This window comes from Panthera pardus, unplaced genomic scaffold (assembly GCF_024362965.1).
Source record: "Panthera pardus isolate Hobbes unplaced genomic scaffold, ASM2436296v1 HiC_scaffold_20, whole genome shotgun sequence".
NCBI lineage: Eukaryota > Metazoa > Chordata > Mammalia > Carnivora > Felidae > Panthera > Panthera pardus.
Window position 1 is genome coordinate 76,318,198 of NW_026526766.1, and position 26,068 is coordinate 76,344,265.

General features: G+C 45.3%; 1 protein-coding gene across 4 annotated transcripts in view; it reads right to left on the reverse strand.

The window, feature by feature from the left end:
• ASTN2 (astrotactin 2) overlaps positions 1 to 26,068 on the reverse strand; it is an 874,248-nt gene that overhangs the window by 600,017 nt on the left and 248,163 nt on the right. For 2 of the 4 annotated variants that reach the window (XM_019454035.2, XM_019454033.2), the window contains exon 4: positions 14,105 to 14,257. The exons of 1 other annotated variant lie outside the window; for it this stretch is intronic. In XM_019454035.2, the coding sequence (XP_019309580.2) occupies positions 14,105 to 14,257 (153 nt within the window). The remainder of the gene's footprint in view (positions 1 to 14,104; positions 14,258 to 26,068) is intronic. One more of the 4 variants, XM_019454034.2, reaches the window with a different exon arrangement.

Consider the following 26,068-nt stretch of genomic DNA (forward strand, 5'->3'; position numbering starts at 1 on the left):
TATTTTGCTGTATATTTCTACTTCTCCCCAAGCTTCCATTTGATTAGTATTTGCCTAGTATATATTTTTCTTTCCCTTCACTGTCAAACTTTCTGTGGCTCTACGTTTTAGGAAGATCTCTGGTAAATGGCATGCAATTGGATTTTACTTAATATAATCTATTTCTGAATTTTATTTTGCAAAATATATTTACTGTAATTACTGATGCTTTGGGGCTTGTTTCTACCCTGTTATGTTTCAGTCTCTCTCCTTTTAAAATTTTTATTTATTTTTTTTTAATTTAAGTTTATTTATTTATTTTCAGAAAGACAGAGAGAGTGACCAGGGGAGGGGCAGAGAAAGAGGGAAAGAGAATCCCAAGCAGGTTCTGCACTGTCAGCACAGAGCCTGATGTGGGGCTCAAACTCACAAACTGCAAGATCATGACCTGAGATAAAACCAAGAGTTGGATGCTTAACTGACTGAGCCACCCAGGTGCTCTTAAAATTTTTATTTAAATTCCAGCTACCATAATATTAGTTTCATATTAGTGTAATATTAGTTTCAGGTGTAGAATTTACTGATTAAATACTTCCATATAACACCCAATGCTCATCACAAGTGCACTCCTTAATCCCCATCCCCCATTGATCCAGCACTGGCACTACTATTGGCCCAGAGAATACAAAAATACTAATTCAAAAGGATACATGTAACCCGATATTTATAGCAGCATAATCTGTAAAAGCCAAATTATGGAAACAGCCCAAGTGTCCAAAGACTGATGAAGGGTAAAGAAGGTGCGGTGTATGTACACAATAGAGGATTATTCAGCCATGAGAAAGAATGAATCCTTGCCATTTGCGACAACATGGATGGAGCTAGAGAGTATTACACTAAGTGAAATGAGTTAGTCACAGAAAGACAAATACCATATGATTTCACTCGTACGTGGAATTTAGAAAACAAACCAAAAAATGATCATGAAGGAAAAAAAGAGGGGCAAACCAGTGTCCTCCTGCTCTTTCTCATTATCTTTATCTCACCACACCCTACCCCCCACCCCAGAGTCCCTCACGACATCGGCTTCTAAATTTAAAGCTGGAGCTTTGTGTTTCCTTTTCATTCTTTACCCCTGAGGAGCTCCCTTTCTTGACCTGTGATAAACATGCATGTTTTAAAAAGTTGTATTTTATTCAATGCGCACACACACGTGTATGGGGCAGGAAGAAGGCCAGGGTCAGCTCCATGTGCCATGCTGTTGACCGTTTACCACACTCTTTGCCAGCTTTCTTTTCATTTAGGAATGGGAGCTTCGTTATAAACAAAAACTTGTTTGTTTTTAAAAGTAAATATTCTGGAAGTGCGAATTTTTCGCCCAAATACTGAAGTCCGGTGTATACATATGAACAGGAGCTCGATGAAAGAGTCTTACCTACTCAGCCACATTCTCCTGCCTGCTCCCTGGGTGCCTCTTTGGAGCACAGCTGGTCAGCTCCTGCTACTGGCCTGTGAGCTCTACCCCGTATCCTCAGGATGTACAAACCACCTCTGTCTCAAACGTGGGAAAATGCAAAGCCTTCTCTTTATAATCTTTGAAGTGATTTACCCATTTGGTCACAGCTGAGTTAGAAAAAGGCACAAGCTGCCAGCTTCAATGTGTCTTATCCAAATCCCCCAACAGTCAGTCCTGGTGCAAGTCATATGGCCTACGTGGTTTTACATGTTCAAATGGCATGAAAACTGGACAATTTTGGAAGTCAGGGGACTCGAAATTCAGTTCCTGGGTGTGCTAATTCTTCTCTGCGGCACGGATGAGGTCTCCCCATCCATCATTTTCCGCATCTATGAGCAGGATGGATCAGATGACCTTGAAATTCATTTCCATCTCTGATGGACTAAGAGAACAAGAGGAGTTCTCTAATGGAAATCCCCCCACTGTGTGCCTGCAAGCCTGGAGCAATGACGCCTCTGAGGAATCTGGATTCACCTACAGTCACCCAGCAATTAGATGGTCAGCAGCAGGGCTTAAATGTAGGATTCTCTGCGTCCACATCTGAGATTCTGCCTCACACCAGGATTGCAGGTCAGATCTAATCCACTGCCTGTTTTTGTGTGGTCCAGGAGCTAACAATGGTGTTGACATCTTTAAGTGGTTAAAACAAACCAAAAGAAGAATGTGTTAAGATGTGGGAATCATACAAAATTCACATTTTAGTATCCATAAATGCATTCCATTCTTTTGATTAGTAGAACGCTATTACAAAAAAAAATCATACTTATTATTATTATACTATGAATTTTGTCAAATGTGTGGAAAATTGTCTCTCATTGTGCAAGTAAGCACCTGTATAATATCTTCAAGTTTGCCTCTTGGTCAGTAAAGCCTAAAATATTTCCCATCTAGCCCCTTACTGGAAAAATGTGCTGATCCTGCATTCGACCCTAGGCCCCTGCAAGGATGAAGCCAGGGTCCAAGATCAACCATCTTCCATACATCATAAGCCAGGCGGGATCAGACAACGACTTGAGATCCAAACCTCTTTAGTACTGTTTACGCAGAGGCATAAAAAATACATATGGTCTTTTGATCAGCTACAAATGGATTTGAATCTGGGATCTGGTCATCTGAACTAGATGTATCACATAATAAAAGTTCCTTCATAAATCTGAGCCTCCATTTTTCCATCAGCAAGTTAGGAATAATGAGGCTTCCCTCATGGAGTTGTGCAGATCAGTCCAGGCTTTAACATAAGACTGAGGCTTAATAAAATCGCCATACCTGTAGGTTGTAAAAAGCAGCCCAACATTTTGTCCATTTGTCCTTCAAGAGGTGAACTCTTATTTCCCCGCCCCTTGAATCTAAGGTGATCCCCTGACTTGTTTTGAGCAACAGAATGAAACAGAAGTGATATGTGCCTTCCAGGCTTGGGACTCAAAAAATAAAACAAAAACAAAAACAAAAAACCTTGCAGCTCCTATTCTTGTTGTTTTGAGAACCCTTCGCTATTTGAACCAGCCTTGGATAGCTGGCTGACCACAGATACATGACTGAGGTCAGCTTCGCCTACCCCTCCAAGACCAGAACTGCCCAGTTGAGCCCAGTGCAAATGCTCAACTTGGATTAAAAGCCAAAGAAATGGTAACTGTCCTAAGTCATAGGATTCTGGGGTGTTTTATTATGCCACAACTCTGACACAGTATTTGAGCCATTCTGATGGAAGAAATATCCTAGAGCTGTGACCTCAGGCCACACCAGCACCTGGCTCACAGCCACTGCAAAGGCCACTTGTGATCACCTCTCCACCCTGCCAGGCCAGGCAGAATTGACTGAGAGCCCCATGACATATTTCAGACAGACAAGGAAAACCGCCTGGAGGAGACATACACTTTCGGCAACGCAAACTTCTCTGAAAGACACATCAGAGATTTATGGAGGCAGCTGTGCACTCTGACTACAAATCAGCTCTCCCACACCTCAGCCCCACACGGCCTGGGGATCACTGGGCTGGTGGTGGCACTGGTCCTTGTGGGAAGGGCCTGAGGTCAAGAAAAGGAAAGCCAGAGCCCCAGGGAAAAGGCTGCTCCATCAAATAGGCATGGCATCCCCTGTCTTTGAAGGTACCAAGGCTCTGATTTCAGGATGCAGCTAATCCACGCAGTGCTTCCAGGAGCATGTCCACAAACACCTAGCACATTCTCAAAATGGCCCTGGGAAATAAGCATGGTGGGGATCACCGCATCTCCAGGTGCTGGGGATGGAATCCCAACAAGATTAAGCAGCTTCTAACTGAACTTAAGAGCTAGGGTTCCAGCCAGAGTTTTCTGACTCTAAATACTGGACTTTTCAATAGACAACAATACTTCCCAATCAGATTTATCACCAAAGGCCATTTAAGTTGGAGGAGACCTGTGGAAATGATCTCGCCCATCACCTTTGCTTTCCAAATTAACAACAAAGATTTATTGGGTACTTACCATGTTCAGTGCAGCCTGCTGAGCACTTCACATGTATTAACTCTAATCCCCCAGCCCCCTTGGAGGTGGCCGCTGATACAATTTGTAGATTAGGTAATGCCAATTTAGCATAAAATGTCATTTCCCGAAGTTGAGCGAGTCAGAGGCAGAACTGGGATATGAATTCACATCCATCTGACTTCAAAACCTAAGCTTGTTTCCACAAAGACACAGTCTCTTAGATGGGGACACTGAGGCCCAGAGGGTTGAAGGTCTTGTCCAAGATCATGCAGTCCATTTGATTAATTGTCCATTAATCCGCCAAGCATTAACTGAGCACCTGCTATTTGTTAGGAACTAGGCTAGTCAAAGGAAGCCCGGGTATGACCTGGACATAGCCACTGCACTTCATGAGTTTAATTAAGGGAGAAGAGAGGTGGCCATAAATTACTCTAATAAAAGGTAATAAATGACAAATATCACAAGGAAGACAGATCAGAGGCTATCAGAGCTTCTGGCTCCTTTATCCTCCCTGACAGATAAGCCCTGATAGGTTCTTTTACTGTAGGACACTGTCTTCAGAATGCAGCTTATGTAAATAAATGTATTTTTTTCTGTTTATTCGTAACTGGCTATAAATTATTCACTTAGTTGGAGGAAAATATTCAGAAACATTAATGGCTTTAAATTATCTGCCTTAATGGGTCATTGCTATGCTTAAATATGGAACAGCCAAGCCCCAGGTTCAGTCTTTATTTCTCTGGTTCTCATTTTGTTCCCCAAACCTCTTTCCTCTTATCAGCCTACCCTTTCTACCAAGGAGTTTTGGATAGAGGTCGCTGCCCTTTTGGCCAAAGAAGTTCTGAAACTGTATAATCAAAATGAAGTCCCACTAGAAACCATGAGATAATTAACAGGGCCAGAAGGAAGATTGGACAGACACCAGCAATCTGGGGAAGGTAAAACCGTTGTTTTCTTCTCCACCTCTGTGCCATTTCTCATGCTAGATTTTCCTCCCTGCCCCCATTGCCACGTGACAAAAAGCCTGTTCTTCCTTCAACACAATGCCTTAAGGCCACTTTCTTTGTGAAGTCTTCCAAATTTTTCCCAAATGAAAAATTATACGTACTTGCTCCAAGTCCCTGAGCACATGGCCCTGGCTCCCTGAGGCCAGAGGGAGTCTGAAGGGGGATGTCCTGACTCTTGTCCTGACTCAGAGAGAGAGGTGCCTCACCTTCCAGAGTCTTCTAGCCTCTGAACACCCTCACAGCAGCACTGGTGATGCAGAAACCCTTCCCGATGCAAGAGGAGCGACTGCCACTTTCTTCCAGTACCTAGACTAGGCTGGTACCATTTCACAGTTTGAAGATCTTACCCAGACTAGCTGGGACCAAAACCCAAGTCATCTGGGAACTGCGCTGTGGGCTCCATCTAGACTCTGAGGTCGCAGTTCCGCAACCTGCTAGCTGGACAAACTTGGGCAAGTCACTGAACCTAAGTTGGAACTTCCTCTTTGGTAGAATGTGGATAATTACAGTCCTTACCATATGGGATCTGGGGAAGCTCTTAAATGAGATAATATGTGATGAGCACAAAACTTAGAACATACTCAGGAGAATATGCTAGTTGTACCACATCTCATGAAACATTTGTATTCCATGATGCTCCCAGCAGTCTGCTTTACCCATCCATCCATCCATCCATCCATCCATCCATCCATCCATCCACACATCCACCATTTAGCCGATTGCTATTCTATGCCGGTTCTGTTCTACATTGGAGCTACAGAGAGACATAAATCACTGTTCTTCCCATCATGGGACTGTCAGAGCTGGGGAGGGAGACAGATGTGTCCACACGTACTTACAATGGATTGTGATAAGGGCTGAGACAGAAAGCAGAACCAGGCTGCATGTGCCCAGACAAAAGGAGTGGCTCATTCAGCAGAGGTAAGGAGAAAATAGGTAAGGAGGAGAAAAGAGGTAAGGAATGAGGGCAGGCCGGGCGTGTGGTCTTCATAGAGAAGATGTGAAACTGAATTCCGAAAAATGACTAGCAATTTGCTTCTTGGAGCAGGCGGGGGGGGGGGGGGGAGTGGGGAGCAGGGTCTTTTAGGCAGAACCAGGTCCGTACACAGACTTGGAAAGGAAGGCAGGTTGGGTAAAGGGAAAGATGGCTGGTGTGCACGAGACCACAGAATGCAGAGGCTTGGGATTTGGGGGGAACTAAGGGGCAGGCTGGAGTCAGGCTATCAAGACGTCTTGTGTGGCAAGCTATAGCAATTTTTTTACCCTCTTAGAAATGTTCCCTTCACCCTATAGATTTTTGCTTCTAAAACTGAGTAAATGAGGTGCCTGGGTGACTCAGTTGGTTTAGCCTTCAACTCTTGGTTTCAGCTCACGTCATGATCTCATGGTTTTCTGAGTTCGAGGCCCGCATCAGGCTCCATGCTGACAGTGCAGAGCCTGCTTGGGATTCTCTCTCTCCCTTTTTCTTTGCCCCTCCCTGACTCGCTCGTGTGTGCTCGCTCTCTCTCTCAAATAAACTTTTAAAAGATACTAAAAAAATAAAAAATAAAAGTGAGTAAATGTACCCCTCCCTAATGGGTAAGGGCAGTGGCATGAATAATAATAATAAAACAATGATAAAATAATGTGATAAAACAGTGATAAAATAATAACTAATAGGGGCTCAGTTGGTTAAGCATCCGATTCTCAGTTTCGGCTCAGGTCATGATCTCACGGCTTTGTGGGTTCGAGCCCACATCTGGCCCTGTGTTGGCAGCATGGAGCCTGCTTGGGATCCAATCTCTTTCCTCTCTCTCTCTGTCCCTGCCCCACCCTCTGTCTGTCTCAAAATAAATAAATAAACTTAAAAAATAATAAATAATAAAACAATGGGGCACACGTGTTCAACGTGCACCGTTTGCTAGGCTCTGTGCTCAGTGCTTTACAGGCATTGTCTCATTTGATCCTACAGAAAACCTTTGAAGATGGTACCCTTATCATACGAGCATAATCAGTGTAAGTGTTCTTCCTGGGACATCACTATTTCCTAAAAGCTTGAGAAAATGCTAAATAATTTAACTTAAAAAAATAATGTAGCATCATTTAAACTAAAATAAGCATGGGAATATTATGAAATAGAATGTCATGGATTTTTTTTTTAGGTGGAACCTGGAATTTGGGGCTTATGACCAATGTCTTTTGAGCATAGCCATAGGCTTTCTGGGCGTGTGTTGATTCTCACCTGCCTTTGGGAAGACTTCACTGCAAAATCTTGAGATGCCCCCGGTGCAAGTGACAGACTATCAGGAAAATGTTGTAGTCAGGAGAGTGACATGGGGAGATTTAGTGTGTTTTCAAAAGATCGCTCCAGGAGTACCTGGGTGGCTCAGTCAGTTAAGTGTTCGACTTCAGCTCAGGTCATGATCTTGCAGTTCTTTAGTTCGGGCCCCATGTCCGGCTCTGTGCTGATGTTTCAGAGCCTGGAGTCTGCTTTGGATTCTGTGTCTCCCTCTCTCTCTGCCCCTCCCCTGCTCGCATTCTGTCTGTCTCTCTCTCTCTCTCTCTCTCTCTCTCTCTCAAAAATGAATAAACATTAAAAAAAAAATGATCCCTCCAGCCTCCAGGGTGGAAGATGGATTTGTGGATGAAGGAGCTGTTGCAGGAGTCCGCACAAGCAGCAATGACACCTCAACCAGGTCACAGGCAGTGGCGCAGTGAGCATGGGGTGGGTCTGGGAGCCTCAGGAGGTGAAATGAGGACAACACAGATGACAGTGATAACATCAGCTACTCTTTACGATAGTCACCCAAATGCCAGGCACTGGGCTACACAGTTTGCAGTTTTATCTCAAAACCCACATATAACATTCGTATTATTACTACTACTTTACAGATGGGAAAACTGAGACTAAAAGAGCTTCTTCGTTTGCTTAAGATCAGCCAGCCAGCCAACAGTGGTTAATGCAATATCAACTACAAGAATCCCACCTTTAAACCACTATCGAAACGTCATGAACCACGGGAAGCTCTTCTTGACATCAAAAGCAGTATTTCCCTGCTTCATTTTTGTCCCAACACATTTGCATCCAACTTCCTGTGGACACCAGGGAACGGTGTGGCCAACAGCTGCCTCGTAAAACCCTGTCGGAGACATGAGGGCAGCAGTCAAGTCCCCCGCTGCCCTCCTCTGTCTGCCTAAGGATGATGCACTTGGGCGTCCACGAGGCCTCTCAGGAAGAAGCCAGAGCCACAGAAACACATTGGAACTGCTTTTAACCATGTGCTCAATTTCATGACACCGGTTCTCCACTGTCTGTTCCGTCTGCCCCGTCTGCCATGAACTGCTGGGCACCACGGGCTGGGCAGGAAGCCCACTGAAGCAGAGAGAGGCCAGGCGCTCCCACTCTGGGCCAGCAAGCCCGACGCCACCTCAGGGACAGGGGGAAGAGACAGACAGTGAAAGACTGAGGATTCAGACCCTCATACTGTATCTGGGGGCTTTTGATGGTTAGTGAAGGCTAACAGAGCAATTCCAGTTGCGTTTCTCTGGCCATTTCTGTTCCTCAGGATTTTAATAAATGTTCCAAGGGGAAAAACAGTCTGTGGTCAAGAAGGTTGCGCAGCTGTTGAACTAAACAAAGAAGCTCAGCTTTCTGTACTACAGGACATCCTGGGGTATTTATTTTTTTTAATTATTATTATTATGATTTTTTTTAGTGTTTATTTTTGAGACAGACAGAGAGAGAAAGAGAGAGAGAGAGCACGAGCAGGGGAGGGGCAGAGAGAGAGAGGGAGACACAGAATCTGAAGCAGGCTCCAGACTCTGAGCTGTCAGCACAGAGCCTGATGTGAGGCTTGAACTCACGAACCCGTGAGATCATGACCCGAGCCAAAGTCAGACACTTAACCGACTGAGCCACCCTGGTGCCCCCATCTGGGGGTCTTCAATAGTCTAAGATGCATTTGGGAGTTTCCAAGAGGCAGAAGGAGTATGCAGAATTTCTAAAACTTTTATTGGCCACGGAGTTCTTCTGTCCAAGAAAATCGTGAGGACCCATGGTGGTAAGCACATGAGCTGGGAAGTACAGGGCTGACTCATACTATCCTTATTCTCTCTTGCAAAAAAACCTTACCCAACAGTGGCAGTAAAATCTCAAGCACAATGTTATTAAGCCATTTTGAAAATTGCCTTAACAGCATCCACTTGAGCACAGTTAATGTGCCATCCATCAGTGAGTCTATCTCTAGAGGAAACAAGATTCTCTGGAGGTCTGTATCAAGAGGCTTCGGTTTATCCTGGATCCCTCTCACATCACCAACTTGAAAGTTAGGAAACTGAGCCACTTTTGAATGATCTTTAAGGTGAATGCACTCATTCATTCAACAAATATTTATTAAACACTTTCTCTGTATTAGGTTCATGAATATGAAACACATTTTTTTGAGAGGAAGATAGTAGATGAGCAAACAAACAGAAATAATTTTAGACCACAACATTATGGAACAAATAAAAAAGGGTTTTGTAGCTGGTCTTGGGATAGAAAGCATGAGACTCGGTGGTCATGGAAGACAGTTGTGAGCCGCTCACATCTGAGCTGAGAGCTGAAAGGTGGGAGAACAGCTGGGGGGTGTAAAGAGACACAGCAAGGGGAAGAGACAGCAAGTTCTCAGATTCCAAAGTGGGGAACCGTTTGCTGTGCTTCTGCAAAATGAAGGAAGTGTGGCTGGCCCATGAGGAAATGCCAAGTAAAGAAAGCACCAGCCAGATCCAGATGGAACAGGAGTTTGGCAAATAGTTTGGATTGTATTTTAAGGACAACAGGAAACCACTGAATGATTTTTTTAAGAGAGAGAGCATGTGCACAAGCAGGGCAGAGGGGCAGAGGGAGAGAGACAGAATCTTAAGCAGGCTCCATATTCAGCGTGAAGCCTGATGCGGGGCTTGATCCCGTGACCTAGGATCATGACCTGAGCTGAGATAAAGAGTCAAGACATTCAACTGACTGAGCCACCCAGGTGCCCCCAGGAAACCACTGAACGATTTTAATCAGAAAGTGACCTTATCTGGTTTATATTTCTAAAAAGATTAGTCTGGCTACTTTGGGGAGACTGAATCTCGAGGAGGGTACAGTTGCAAGCAGGAGGTGAGAGATGGCAGTGGTCACAGATTTGAGATACATTTAGGGAAAAAACAATGCAGTAATTCTCTTAGGCCCAGTTTGTTTTTGTTTTTTTAATATGAAATTTATCGTCAAATTGGTTTCCATACAACACCCAGTGCTCATCCCAACAGATGCCCTCCTCCATGCCCATCACCTACCCTCCCCTCCCTCCCACCCCCATCAACCCTCAGTTTATTCTCAGTTTTTAAGAGTCTCTTATGGTTTGGCTCTCTCCCTAACTTTTTTTTCCCTTCCCCTCCCCCATGGTCTTCTGTTAAGTTTCTCAGGATCCACATAAGAATGAAAACATATGGTATCTGTTTTTCTCTGTATGACTTATTTCACTTAGCATAACACTCTCCAGTTCCATCCACGTTGCTACAAAAGGCCATATTTCATTCTTTCTCATTGACAAGTAGTATTCCATTGTGTATATAAACCACAATTTCTTTATCCATTCACCAGTTGATGGACATTTAGGCTTTTTCCATAATTTGGCTATTGTTGAAAGTGCTGCTGTAAACATTGGGGTACAAGTGCCCCTATGCATCAGTACTCCTGTATCCCTTGGGTAAATTCCTAGCAGTGCTATTGCTGGGTCATAGGGTAGATCTATTTTTAATTTTTTGAGGAACCTCCACACTGTTTTCCAGAGTGGCTGCACCAGTTTGCATTCCCACCAACAGTGCAAGAGGCTGCCCGTTTCTCCACATCCTCTCCAGCATCTACAGTCTCCTGATTTGTTCATTTTAGCCACTCTGACCAGCAGGAGGTGATATCTCAGCGTGGTTTGATTTGTATTTCTCTGATGAGGAGTGACATTGAGTACCTTTTCATGTGCCTGTTGGCCATCTGGATGTCTTCTTTAGAGAAGTGTCTATGCATGTCCTCTGCCCATTTCTTCACTGGATTATTTGTTTTTCGGGTGTGGAGTTTGGTGAGTTCTTTACAGATTTTGGATACTAGCCCTTTGTCTGATATGTCATTTGCAAATATCTTTTCCCATTCCTTTGGTTGCTCCTAGGCCCAATTTGACTTGCAAATCAAAATAACTTGATATCCAATCATCATCTAAGTCAAACAACAGGTTTTCATTAACAGTAAAATTCTGAAATTCTACTCTAAGGGGGGGAAACAAATTCCAAAATGAAGACTAAATTTGATGACTACCCTCCCCCCCAAAAAAAAAACCCTTCCACGTGACATGGTTTATGGCATTGTTTAATGCAGAATTATTAGAAACGGTGCAAATGCCCAAAATAGAGGCCTCATTAAGACAGTTACGGTGCGTAAGAGGGATTTAGGGGGCGAGGGAAAGAATTCAGTGGTAAAACACATGTTCAGGACATGACACTAAGGAAATGAATTCGGACTGGCGGTGAGAAGGGCGGAGGTTATGAACTAGGAGCCACTTGTACTCACAGGGGCTGGATTTGCAGGGAGGGTCTCAGAGGGGAATTCTTGGTGAGTGGGGGAAGAAAAACAGATGGATAAGTAAGCTGAATGAAACTACCAGGGACACTGAACAAACGTAAGAAAGAACAAACACAAGATGGAATTCTATTCAGCTCCTGACACACATTGGCTGAGTGTTCCCCCGTGTCTACATTCACCATCTTGTCAGACCTTCACAGTGATCTCTGGTGCAGGGATTGATACCCCATCGTGCAGAAGAGGAGACTGAGACTCAGGGACATCCAGTGATTCTTTGAAAGCCACGCACAGTGGAAGTTCACTGAGCTGGAATTAGTACTGGACACTGCTGACCTCAAAGCAACTTACTTATCTTATGCATTGGCTCAACCTGGGGTTTACCATGTGAATTCCAGAAAGGAACGCCATTATCAACTTCTGCCTCGATTTATGACCTCAGGTTAATGTGCCGATCTTGGTTTGTTTTTTTTTTTATAGGATTCAGGATTTCACAGGACAAAGACCGAGGCATCGTCTCAACAAAAAGAAATGTCTACCATGCATGCAGCCACTGATTGAGGCCCACAAATGCAAAGATGATTCAAACAGTGAGACAGTTCCAGCCGTCAAGGAATTCTCCGTCTAGCTAAGGAGAGAGCCGGATGAGCAAATTATATTACACAAAAATAAAATCGGCACTTAACACATATGGAAAGATATGGGAGAACTCACACATGTAAGAATTCAGAGTGAATTCTGACTAACAGGCAGTGATACCTTCACAGAGTGCCATGCAAGCTAAGTTTGGGAAAACAGGTAGGACCTCACTAGCTCAGAGCACAGTGGTTTAGGAGCGCCTGGGTGGCTCAGTTAGTTGAGTGTCCGACTCTTTTTTTTTTTTTTAATTTTTTTTAATGTTTATTTATTTCTGAGAGAGAGAGAGAGAGAGAGAGAGAGAGAGAGAGAGAGACGGGGAGGGGCAGAGAGAGAGGAAGACACAGAAACCGAAACAGGCTCCAGGACCTGAGCTGTCAGCACAGAGCCCGACACGGGGCTCGAACCCACGAACTGTGAGATCATGACCTGAGCCGAAGTTGGACGCTTAACCTACTGAGCCACCCAGGTGCCCCTGAGTGTCCGACTCTTGATTTCAGCTCAGGTCATGATCCCAGGGTTGTGGAATCAAGCTCAGCGTTGAACGTGGAGCCTGCTTAAGATTTTTTCTCTCTCTCCCTCTGCCCCTCTCCCCCATTCTCTCTCTTTCTGTCTCTCAAAATAAAATAGAATAAAATAAAATAAAACACAGTGGTTTAGTTAAAAAGTTTGTAACCCAGCTGGGTTATTTCTTCCTGGCTCTTCCTTTACTAGGGCATCCCTTTGGGCAAGTTACTGTAGCTTCCTGTGCCTTGGGGATGTCATCTGTAAAATGGGAATCACCCTGTATCTCCTTCACAAGACTGGTGAGAATCAAATAAGAGGCATTTAGTATTTAGCCTGCTGCCTGGAGTAAGTATCAATAAATGACAACAATTGCTTATAGGGTCCACTTAGGTCATTTCAGACAGAGGGAATGCCATGGAAAGGAACATGGAAGTGGAACCCACAGATTTAGGTGAGACAGCAGAGAGACAAGAGCTCTGCAGTGGCCCTGAATGTCACCTTCACAAGCCTGTACACTCCCGAGGGCACCAGACATCCAATGGAGCTCTGGGAGAAGAGTGACATGATCAGAACCATGTTCACAGGAACTAGAGATGTGAGAGACCAGAATCAGAGAGGAGCTGGAGGTTATGGAGTGGACTTAAGGGAAGAAGTTTGGATGTCAGGCAATGATAAGGGGGTTCATCCCATTTACAAAGTCACAGAGATGACCAGAGAAAGAAAAAGGTGATGGTGACGGTGATGATGATGATGAGAAGGAGGAGGAAGAGGAGGAAGAAGAGGAGGAGGAGAGAATGGGGAAAGGAGGAGGAGGAGGAGGGAAAGATCTACTTTTTCTTGCATGTTGGGCTGGGTGCTACGCTAAGAAAGCGTAACAACCCTGTGATAAGAGGGCCTTGGAGAAACAGAGCCACCTGCCCAAGGTGACGTGGTTAGTTAACAGCAGAGCCAAAATTTCATTTTGATTCTGTCTGGTTTACAGCGCTCCTACGCCTGACCATGATACTATACTATTTTGAAGAGTGACTCCAAAACCCATTCTGGGACCCAAGCTTGAGGACTGCCTTCCACGAGAACATCTGCCTCCCTTACACCCTCCAAAGTGACACCAGCTACAATTTAAAGAGCATCGACTGTGCTCATCAGGTCCCGTGTTAGGCACTTTCCATAGACTGTTGCTAATCTTCTCAGCCTGTACAAAAGATGGCTGGTCTTTTGTACCAGCCGGAGCTAAGAGACACTGGCTCCACACCCAGAGGCACAGGTCTGCTGCCTTCAAGCCTCCACTGAGATGACTGATCAGGGAGAAGGTGGCACGATTCTATGAGTCCAGGGAAGCAAGGGAAGGGGGCACAGCTCTTCCTGGACCCGCAGAACCTGGGGACAGCCCGCTGACACCCTGGCAAGAGGTGCTGGAAGGGCCTACCTCGAGACTTGCTCCTCCGCTTCCGCCTCCCTGCTGAGGCCCTGCGCGGGGCTGGCTGCAGCTGACCGATCTCGATGGGCGTGTTAGCGCGGAAACTCTCCTTGAACTTCTGCATCAGGGACTCCACTGTCTCCTGCGTCGCCTCAGCTGCTGCTATAGGGTGGGCAATGGGGCTGAGGTTAGGGCTCGGCCCATCCCTGGCCCCTGGAGGACTGGGCCTGGCCACCCTGAGTCCTGGAGCTCCCTCCCTGACCCATAATGATGGAGAAGCCACAGGTGCCAGTATAGATGTATCTGTTGGCCTCCTCACTTGTGCATTCAACACACACCATGTTGCAGGCATCGCCCCCAGCCCTTGAGATATGGTGGTGAAAAGTCAGACACAATCCATGATTCAAGGAATTCATAGCTTGGGAGGACACATAGCCAGGCATTCCCAAAACTGCAATACTTTTGTGATAGGACAGTACAGAATGCTAGAGGAGCACCAAGAAGGGTCCTGTCATCCATCGGGAATCAAGGCAGGCTTCCTGAAAGAGACACTATATACACAGACACCTTAAGAATGAGTAGGAATTAGCAAAGAGGGTAGAATCAGGGTAGGGTTACTCAAGAGATTTAGGATAAGAAAGATTGCCTGGGTAGGAGGAGAGGCATGTGCAAGGACCCAAAGCCAGAAAGAGCATGGTGCTTGAGCAACTGACAGTTCGATGTGGCTCCAAGGGAGCGTGCAAAGAGAAGATGAGGCCAGAGAGGTAAGGTCACTGTCAGTCACATCAAGGAGCTCGGATTGCATCCTAATGGCAGAAGTTATTCCCCGAAAGGTTTTAAACAGAAAACTGGTATGTTCAAAATAAGTCCCTTTGACAATAGTTCCTAATGAGAGGATGGCGAACGCATGTAGAGGTAGAGAGAGAGGCCAGTGCAGCGGTGTGGTAGCCAGCCAGACGCCATGATGGCCTGAACAGAACAGTGGCAGTGAAGGAAGATGGGAGCCCATGGGTCAAACAACATTTGAGGACATAAAACTATAGTATTGTGATATGGAGATCACTTGGTACAATATCCCAACTTAGGGAAACCGAGGCCCCCCTCCCCGAACAAGGCATATAACACTCCAAGCTAGCAAGTGGCAAAGTCAAGTCTTCTAACTCCCAGCCCAATGTTCCATTTTTATCAATACCCTCGATGGAGTTAGTAGCCTCATTTCTATAAAACTGCAAAATTGAGACAGGTAGAAAATTCCAGAGAATGGTGAGAGTGAGGTCAGAAGGGCACTGAGAAAAAGGTGGAAGATAAAAGAGAAAAAAAAAAAAAGGCAGAAAAGCTCAAGAAGGAAGGACAGAGGCAACATAAAAGGCAAGGAGAGGAAACAGGAAAGAGGCAAAGGAAATTGTCTAAATGGCCTCACTGCCTTTGTTCTGAGACATTCCCAAAGAGAGTCCTAACTTTGAAATCTTCAAGCTCAGCCCTCCCTCCATCTATGTCTCTAGAGGCAAGGATGTTTCTTCGGTTTAAGCTACCTGCTGTCTGAGGCCAGGAAATGGTACACACAAAAGATTCATGCTTCTTTGAAGGGGTTTCACCGGACTGGACAAAGAGGGCTTCTGAACATACCAATGCCCATTTCTAAGGAGCTCCTGTTTTCCCAGGTAAGGTTATCAGCTTAGACGGATGCATCTGGGGTGTAGCTCATACCCAGATGGCTGTTTTGGGCACTGGGCTCTGCGAGAAGCTCTGTCTTTGATGACACAGGAGAGCATCTATGTTTGCTAAGGAAAAGACAATTGACGATACAGATGGAACATGAAGGCATTATAACTTTCTCACCTGCCTGTCTTGCTCTCTGGCAAGGTTCTCTAAACTGAGTATACTTAAATATAAACCACGAGGCAGATCCCAGACATGGGACTCCCTACCCAAGCCTGCGATGCACAGCCCTCCAGCAAGAGGCTACCCTCCAAATTCTGAGAATCACTGCCAAGCCCAGTCTTTTAACCCAGAGATGAGAGTGATTGGCCCCATATTGTAAGGGTTGGGCTATACTGTGGTCAAGAGTTTAGAGCAAGCCATAGTCTGGAATCCAGGGACCCATACATGTGCGCCAACACCCATGCCTTCATTCATCTTCCTGTCCATTCATTCATCCATTCAACACTGTTTTCAGAAAAACCATAATGTACCTGAGACAAGTACAGGAAATGTTGTTTTAGCTCAGGCCATCATAACAAAAGTCATATATTGGGCTACTTAACAGAAATTTATGTTCTACAGTTCTGGAGGCTGGAAGGCTGAGACCAGGATGCCAGCATGGTTGTGTTCTAGTGAGGTCTCCCTTCTTGGCTCACAGACTGTCACACTCTCCCTGTGTACATGGTAGGGAGAGAGAGCCAGAGGCAGAGATGCAGAGACAGAGAGAAAGAGGGAGGGGAAGAGAGAGATCTCTTCCTCTTCTTCTAACACCACAGTCCTATCCAATTAGGGCCCACCTTTATGATCTCATTTAATTTTAATGACCTCTTAAAGATCTACTCCAAATATAGTCTGCTGTGGATTTTACTGTGTCCTTCCAAATTTCATATGCGGAAGCCCTAAGCCCCATTGTGACTATATTTGGAGACAGGGTTTCTAATAGGTAATTAAAGTTAAAGGAGGCCATAAGGGTGAGATCCTAATCCAATAGGATTGGTGTCTTTGTAAGAAGAGGAAGAAATCACTCTCTCTCCTCTTGCTCTCCTAACATACACGTACACTGAGGAAAGGCCATGTGGGTACACAGTGAGAAGGAAGCCATCTGCAAGCCACAACTCAACTGTGCTGGTGTCTTGATCTTGGACTTGCAGCCTCCAGAGCTATGAGAACATGAATGTCTATTGTTTAAGCCCCCAAGTCTACAGTATGTTGTTATGTCAGTCCTAGTAGACAACCCACAATCACATTGAGGTTAAGGCACAAGTGTGCCACCCAGAACAAGGTACAATGGTGAAAAGACCACCAAAACCCTCCTAATTCTCACCATATAGACAAGATAGACCAAGATTAATGAAATGACTGACATCTACATGTGAAATTTTATAAGTGATATATAGCACAAACGAGAGCTGAAAGAGAATATGAGAAGCTCTATTAGCGGAATATGACCTAGTTTAAGAACATCATGGACACTAGCTTCAAGAAATGCATAGTGGGACTAAGGTCTGAAAAGAGTATGAGTGAATCAAGTGATGAGGAAGGAAGGAAGGAAGGGGTGAGTGATGAGAACACGAGTCGGAGGGAAGAATCCAAAGAGCCCTTTGAGGAGAAGAAATACAAAAGGGGCTGCTCCACCACTCACTGGGCCTGAAACACTGAAAACAACTGGCAAGAGATCATGCTGGCGAGGCAGGAGTCCTTACCCCAACACCAACCCTAACCCTTCTGGAGCTTATCAAGGACAGAACACGCGGACGGTTTCAGACGGAAGAGTGACTTGATCAGATTTTCATTTAGGGAAGATCGTTCCAGCAGCACAGAGCAGAGTTTATGGAGAGAGGGGCAGAAATGGAAGCGAGGAGACCAACCAAGCAAATGGTGCAGTTGTGCAGCAGTCCACACACAAGATGATGGTCACCTGGAGGCACCTCTCCACAAGAGCCCTGGAAGAACACACGTTCCAGAGGACTGAAAACACGAGTTGGGTCTGAGATACGAACACATGGTGTCTTCCAGACGTCTAGGTAGAGGTGCCGAGTAGATGGCAGGTTATGCGCGTCTCACACTCACAAGAGAGAACTAGACTCCATGGAGACCCCACACACGTACTCCTTGTTAAAGTACAGAAGCACTATGTGTAGTGGCTGAGAACATGAGCTTCCGGCACAGTGCAAACAATGGAACATGTGTTCATTCCTGCTCTGTACTGGCTGTTCTCCATTTGCTCCCCCTGATCCCTTGCCACCCCAGGTTCATGCTGCCCCGCCCCACGTTCTGGAGGCAGACCTTCTATGCACCACATCTCTGCTCCTTGTTGTTTGGCTATCAGTTAGCTTTGCCCAGTGGGACGTAGGAGGCTGGAGGCAAGAATTTGGAAGTAGGTCTTCCCTTGCTCCTTTCCGGTCTCTGCACCCTATTCCTGAGAGTCTGGGACACTAGACAATTACAGCTTCTGCTAGGGGCCCCTGTCTACAGATCCCATCCTCACAGGCTCCAGGAAAACCATTTCTTCTCCCTGTCCTTTCGGTTCAAGGAGTTAGTAGTGGCTTCCTGATATTTCCTGTCCCTGGTTCCTCCATACCTTCATGCTGATTCTCTTCACTCTGCCTATGCCTCCATAAATAATCGCTTCATTGAGTTTCTCCTTAAAGTCTCATTTGAAGGTGCCTTCTTTGTCCAGCTGAGACCTTGACTGATACAGCATCCCTTTCCGTCATGCTTCTGACATTCACCAATTCTAAAGATCAGCCTCTTCTCATCCTGCTATTTCTGCTTTCTTTTCTCCTAAATGGATACAGACTGGACTGGCTAGAAGGAGAGGCAGACACGGGGAGGGAAGGTTTGCTCCTCTGAGCTGCAAGGGTTTCTGATCAGGACTGTAGCAAATCTCATCCATCTGTTTGGCTGTTCTTGCTGGGGCGGCAGTGCCGGGAGCCCAGACTTACAGGGGAAGTGCCTGTACAAGCCCCTCCGTGGGCTATCGCATCCCGCCTCCCGCTCTCCCCCACCCCCAACCCTCTGATCGCTTTCAGTAGTTCTATCAATATCAATATATCACGTTGTCCAAACAAGCCACACTACCTCCTGGTACCCGCTGAGCTCTGCCTCCCTAGAGCAGCAAAATGCTCACCCGTTGCCTGGATGAATGCAACAGATGGTGCTTGATCTGAGCATCGCGGCGGGCCCAGGAAAGGAGGGGGCAGGGGGAAGCCATCTCTTTCTACCATGTGAGAGACTGTCAAGTTTAATGGGTATAAACCTCTGGCGCCTGAGGAGAGCCCCCCCACCGGCTCCCGAGACAGAGAGAAGGGAAGAGAGAAAGGGGAGGAGGGAGGAAAAGAGAAAACAAGAATGGAAAGGAAAAGTGTGCTCAGCAGTGAAGGCAGGGGGCAAAAAGGAGGGGGCAGAGAAGAGTGGAAGGGGAGGAGAGAGAGCAGGAAAATAATACACAGGGAACAGGAAGGTGGGGGGTGGGGGGGGGGGGAGGAGTGGCAAGGCCAGGAGAGGGGAAGAGGAGGCAGGAGAAGGGGAAGGAGAGGTGGAAGACAGGGCAAACCTTGAGGGCCTTTGCAAAGGCATACAGTTTCCAGATACCAGGCAAGCGGCAGCCTGGTCCTCCGCCCTGCACTCCAGGTACCACATGCTGTGTCCACCCTAGGACCCTACCATCTGCATTCAGAGCCTCCCCCACACAGCCTGGGATGCCCTCTGACCAACACTTATATAGGTACCTGTTTCACTTTCATCACCCTCTTTAATTTTTCTAGACTCATCTAGCCTGTGTAGGAAGAAAATTCACAATGCTTGAATACCAACTCTTTGCCAGGCCAAAGAGCCTGGCATCTCCTTGTACTTTCCTCCTTTATTCTTCCTAACAAGCTTGAAAGGTAAGGATCATTAGCTGGTGTTTCAAAATGAGGAAACTGAGACTCAGAGAAGTTAAGTAACCTCCTAGGGTCACACAGCTTAGGAGTGGCAAAGCTGGGATTTGGACCCAGGTTACAGCGACACTGATGACCCTAGCTCTATCCACTGCACTCACCTACACAGATTCTTTCTGGTTTGTTGGTATATGGAAATGGATAGCCCAGTCTTGGGGTTTGGAGGTTACTTCTCAGGGCCTGGAAAGTGACTCTGACAGGCCAGCCCCTCTTCGACCATCCAGGCAAGGAGCCCCAAGCACCCGGCCTTGTCTGGAGCCAGGGGCTCAACCTGATTGGAGAGTGAGCAGTGATGCCAGAGGAATCTTGCTCAGTGTTGATAGTCAAGATTGTCCAGCCTGGAGGTCCTAGGCTCAGGCTCAACTCATGCCCCATTTTTTCAGCTTCATCTCACTACAGAACCTAAGTTCAGAGAACCAAGCCACAGGTGGATATTAACTGGCCATGCTGACTACTGTGAGTGAAAAAGTCACTCAGGTTCCAATGTCAACTTTGCCATTGTGTGAGCTTGAGTTACTCTCTTCTCCTTGACAGTGGTGCTCAGTTTCTTCCTTTGTAACTGTCTGCAGGGCTGTGGGGGGACAGAATGGAAGTATGTACATAAATTGTCTAACAGAGCTTCTATAAGTGCTCAAGAAAGAGCAGTCATCACCAAACTTCCTACTGTTCACCCTTTGGCTTCACGACTAGTCGGTCAATTCATCCATCCATCCATCCATCCATTTGTTCATTCATTCATTTTGAAAATCATCTGCATTATAAAATACCCACTTTGAAAATTCATTTAGGGTCGCCTGGGTGGCTCAGTCAGTTGGGCATCTGACTTTGGCTCAGGTCATGATCTCACGGTTTGTGGGTGAGAGACCCATGTCAGGTTCTATGCTGACAGCTCAGAGCCAGGAGCCTGCTTTGGATTCTGTGTCTCCCTCTCTCGCTCTGCCCCTTCCCTACTCACGCTCTGTCTCTCTGTCTCTTAAAAATAAATAAACATTGAAAAAAAATTTTTAAAGAAAATTCGTTTAGAAAATACATAGTTCCTTCTTTTTAAAACATATTTATTCATTTTTGAGAGAGAGAGAGATAGGCAGGCAGCGGGGGAGGGGAACAGAGAGAGGGAGACAGAAGATCCAAAACAGGCTATGTGCCAATAGCAGCAAGCCTGATGCAGGGCTTGAACTCACGAACCGTGAGATCATGACCTGAGCCGAAATCAGACCCTCAACAGAATGAGCCACCCAGGCACCCCAGTATAGTTCCTCTTCTATTTAGATGTGGAAACAAAGGCACTGAGAGACAAAGTCACAATAAAAGTCCACAGAAGACCAAAGTCCAACTCTCAGGTCTCCTGTTTGCACTACTCTTCTCCGATTCCCCAAATTCTAAGATAACTTTAACCTCAGATGTAGTGACATTTAATTTTATATATAAAATTGTCTAGACCATGGTATCTAGATAGTTGGTCAAGCATTATTCTAGATATTTCTGTGAGCAATTTTTAAAGATAAGATTAACATTTAACATAATAGACTTTGAGCGAGGCAAATAGTTGAGGGCCTTAAAAGAAGAAAGACTAGGGCACCTGGGTGGCTCAGTCAGTTAAGGGTCTGACTCTTGATATTGACTCAGGTCATGATCTCACAGTTGTAAGATCGAGTCCCATTGTTGGGCTCTGCACTGTCAGTGCAGAGCCTACTTGGGAGTCTCCCTCTCCCTCTCTCTCTCTGTCCCTTCCCTGCTCTCTCATTCTCATTCTCTCTCTCTCTCTCTCTCTCTCTCAAAATGAATAAATAAACATTAAAAAAGTAAGTAAAAAGACTGACCTCCCCCAAGGGACAAAGAATTCTGCCAGCAAACTATCTTCAGACTCGAGCTACAACATTAAATGCTCCCTGCATCTTTAGCCTAATGGTCTCCCCTAATGATTTGGGACTTGTCAGCCTCCAGAATCACAGGAATCATTTCCTTAAAACAAATAAACAAATAAACAAACAAACAAACCCCTAGATAGATGCTGATAGAGACAGAAAGGGGTAGACAGCTGGAGAGATAGAAAATACATATAATCAATAGGTGATACAGAAAGCCCTCCTATTAATTCTGTTTCTCTGGGCAACCCTGACAAATACAGACCTCGCTTGTGTCTCCAGGCTTTAAACTGAGCACATCTAGATGCCAGGATTTGGGGGGACGGTAATAAAAGAAGACATCCCAGTTTTAAAGCACACGCCAGCTGGGAAGACCTGTTATAAATAGAAAAAGCCATCAAATTTGAAAGTTGCGAGAGTCCAATCACTGAATCCAACATTACATCTCATGTAGGAGCCACCCTCTTCATGAAAAGAAAAAACAAAAATTAAGAACAGTCAGCATTCCTTAGCCAGATGACAATACTCCGCTTCCAGAACAAATGTAAAACCCACATACGCTTTTTTTCTAAATGGCCACCCCTTCCAAATTCTCAGGGATAAAAAGTTGATGGATAGAATTTTCTCACGTTTTAGCTTGTTTCTCACACACATTTTCTGAAACCTTTGATGCCTGCTACAGCTTATCTTCAAGCAAGCGCCTACAGGCAAGACAAATGAACACACAGCAGCAAATATAAATTGGAAAACTTGGGAACAGCCTTTTCTTATATACAGGATCTTGGGCCTGTCAGCTAATACTGCAGAGTTGTAGGGTGGTCATAATTTCTGCTGGAGAACTGTATCAAGTTTGAATGACGTAATTAGAATTAGTGATCTTTCCCTCTGTTCTGTTAACAACACAATACTTTCCAGATTCTCTGGAGCTGGTTCCACGGCCTCCTAGCCAGGACACAGATGGTCTCTAAGATTCTCTCCAGCTCCGTGGCCCTGTATTCTAAATGTAAATGAAATTGTGCTTTCACTAAAATGAATACGGTAACCGCAAGAACACTACTCTTGAATTCACAAAGTCTTCTTATCTCTCAGTAATGTTATCCTTACAATCTCCTATTTTATAGAACCCGGAGAAGCAAAAGAGGTTTCCAAAGTTTGGGCTGGAGTTGAATCAACAGACAAACAAGTCGTATTCAAGAGGGAAAGGGTCAAGTAACTGGATAGGTAGGGTCAACACCTTCTTGGTCACTTGTTTACCACCTGGACAGCAAGGTGTGGCTATGGAAAGGCTTTGGAATCAGCTGCAGTTTGGAATAATAAGCCCCATTTCCCACCAGCTGTGAGATGTGGGCAAATCATTTAACCACCCAAAGTCTCAGCTTCCCCAAGTGTTAAGCTGAGGTTTGCGATTCCAAATTCATAAAGCTGTTTTTTGGATTAAATGAGATGCTAAAATGCTTATCACAGTGCCTGATGCAGAGGAAGCATTTAAAAAATGAGAGTTAATACTGTTGTTTTTATTGCCAAAAAGATCTTAAGCACATCAGTCATAGCAAATGTGGATCTTCTGCCCAAACCTGTGGGGCATATTCAAGTCCAGAATTTGCTGGGATTCACAGGAGCTAGCCAGATTCCTCTTCCAGATTCATCCTTTCTGTAACTGCACAGGAAGGCCAAGTATGGGGGGGTCTGCATGTCCTGGGAATGGAGGGCCACTTACATTGTACAAATGGAATTCTTTAGCCACCACCATCACTGGGTGCTGTATCCAGAAGTGGGCACTGGGGACACAGTGATGGACTGAAGATCACCCCTCCTTTAAAACAGTGTCATGAGGATAGAGGGTGCTAAGTGCCCAGAGAGGTGTGACCAGAACACTGAGAACACGCTCTCCAATTCCTTTTGCAAGTACAAAGGCTGTGGGAAATTCCTGGAATAGATGCCGACTCCCCTGAGCCTTAAGGAATTCAGGGCCAGGTAAAGAGGGCTATATGAAGAGTGCCATCAGCAGGCGACAGGGGCAAGGATTGTAGAGAAAGCTCCACTTGGTTTGGTTCTTCTTGAGCTTAAAGTGGGGGATGATTTTATTACCGAGAACATCCATCTGCAGCTGGGAAGAAGGGTGGCTCTTGTTACACTCCTACCTCCTTTCCCAAACCCTAGATCAAAAAGCCCCCTTTTTAGAAAGCCCTGCCCTCCAGCCCCACCACCCTTTCCTGTGCCTATTCCTGTTGTCTTAGATGCTCTGGGTACAGGGCATGCATGTCCTGGAATCTGACAGACTTGGGTGTAACTGCCATTCTCTCTTTATGCATGATGTGGCTTTAGGTGTTGGGTGTGTTTCTTACACTGCCCTAAACCCAGTTCTTGGCCTGTAAAACCCTGAGCATAAATCTCCCTGCAGAAGTATGGGTTTTTGTGGGGTTTTGCTGGTTAAAATTCAATGCAATGACATATGCAAAGTGCTTAGCTCAGTACCCAAAACGGATTAAGCACTCAGCAAAGTATAGCCTTTATTACCATTATTGTTAGCCGGCTTAAGTGAGATAAGCTTGCAGAAGGCCTTGCACCGAGGCAAAGCCTAATGCATGCTGAGTCCTTCCCTTCCTTTTTGGGTAACTCATCACCTTTGACTAAGGACTATGGACTCTGACTCCCTGTTGTCCTCCCAAGTATAAATTTTACTATCATCTCTGGCTCCTGTAGAGTTCATGGGTTTCATCTCCACTCTACTTCAGCCAATCCCATCACGGTTACCCCAGAGATGTAGCCATAATCTGGGACCTGGATATGGCTGTAACACAAATCCTGGATCCAAAACTTTTGCTCATGGCCCTCTGTCTACCCTCCTGCCTTGCTTTGCCATGCTTTTCAAGTTCGTGCTCTGACTTCTAGGAATTACCAGGCCTCAAACATATGTGTTGCTGATAAAGATCTAGCTCCATCATCATGAGCCAGAGGAAGCTGTTTTCTGGCAGCAGAGAGGGGAGATGCCCACCCTTGGACCCCTACTCCCTTCCTCCCCAGAAACTTTATCTTTTCTCGGTTTCACATTTTCCACCAGAGAGTTAGCTTAGACTTCTCTGGTTGATCTAATACCAACGTTCACTTAAATATGCCATTCCAATTTTCAAGGACATCTCATTAGTCATGTAATCATTAATAGCAGTAATAATAATATTAACCATTTATGGAGTATTTACAATGTGATAAGTTTTAAGGTAAACATAGCCATGATTTAATGTATTTCTCATAATGGCTGTGGTGCATGGAGTTATTAGCCTTGTCTCTTCACCCTGCCTCCCCCACCCTGCTGGCACCCTTGCTATAGCCTCATTATATATGGAATGCACTTCATTGCTCTTTGATTTGCTCTTGTCTGTGTGACTTGTTTTGGCCAAAGGTACTTGGGTAAAAGTCAGCGTATGCCGGTTGTGAGCATAGGCTTCAAGAGGTACCACAGACTTCTGCTCACACGTTTACACCTGCCAGCACCATGAGGAAGACGTGTCCCAGCTAGCCTGCTGGTGCACACAGGATGAATGACACACAGTAGATTCACACCTCTGCAGCAAGGAACAGAGTCACCCTACTCCTAGAGCCCAGTCACTGACTCCAGCCACTCTGCAGATGATGAGCAAACCTAAGATGAGAAGAACATTCCACTCAATCCTCAAACACATGACAAACTGATGTTTATCCTATGATGCCACTGAGATTTTGTAGCTGGTTGTTACGCCACACTGTTGTGGCCTGGCTGACTGGTATACAACCTGTCGAGATACGTATTATTATTTTCATCTTACAAATGGGTGAGTGAGGCACACCAAGGTTAATTAATTTTTCAAATGTCATATAACCTCTGAGCAGCAGCGCTGGACAAATATCTTTAAATACTACTCCATGGATTGTTTTGGAAGGCGACCAATAAACGTGATTTAATGAACTGGCTTGCACACTGGAGTTGATGAAAGTAACCCATTAGCCAGCTTCCCTTTAGTCCCTATTAATAGCAATTATGAAGAACATCTAAGAAATAACAATGACCCAAAACGGAGCTGTCCCTCTTTGGTGACATAAAGACTATTAACACATCTGTTCAGAGCCTGCAGGGGTGGGCTATGCTTGGTGAATGAATGAACAAAGGTTTCAAGGTGCGTGACATAAGTCCATGCCACGCTATGGTGGGGGAGGGGGCTTACCAGGGAGCAGAATATGGAATTTGTACAATCTTACTACTTCAACTGGCAGACTTACCACCCATCTTACTTTAAACTAAGGGCCTATCTTCCCAGTGCAAAAGGGTGGTTATAAATTTAAACACATGTAAGTCAACTATAGCAAATGGCAGGAATTTTGGAGTAAAATTAATGCAGCTGCATTATAAATATGTCCTATTTCTCAATATTAAACTCTTAAAAATAGACTGGCTAAATATATAGGCAGTAATGGATTGAGGCTGAGTTGGC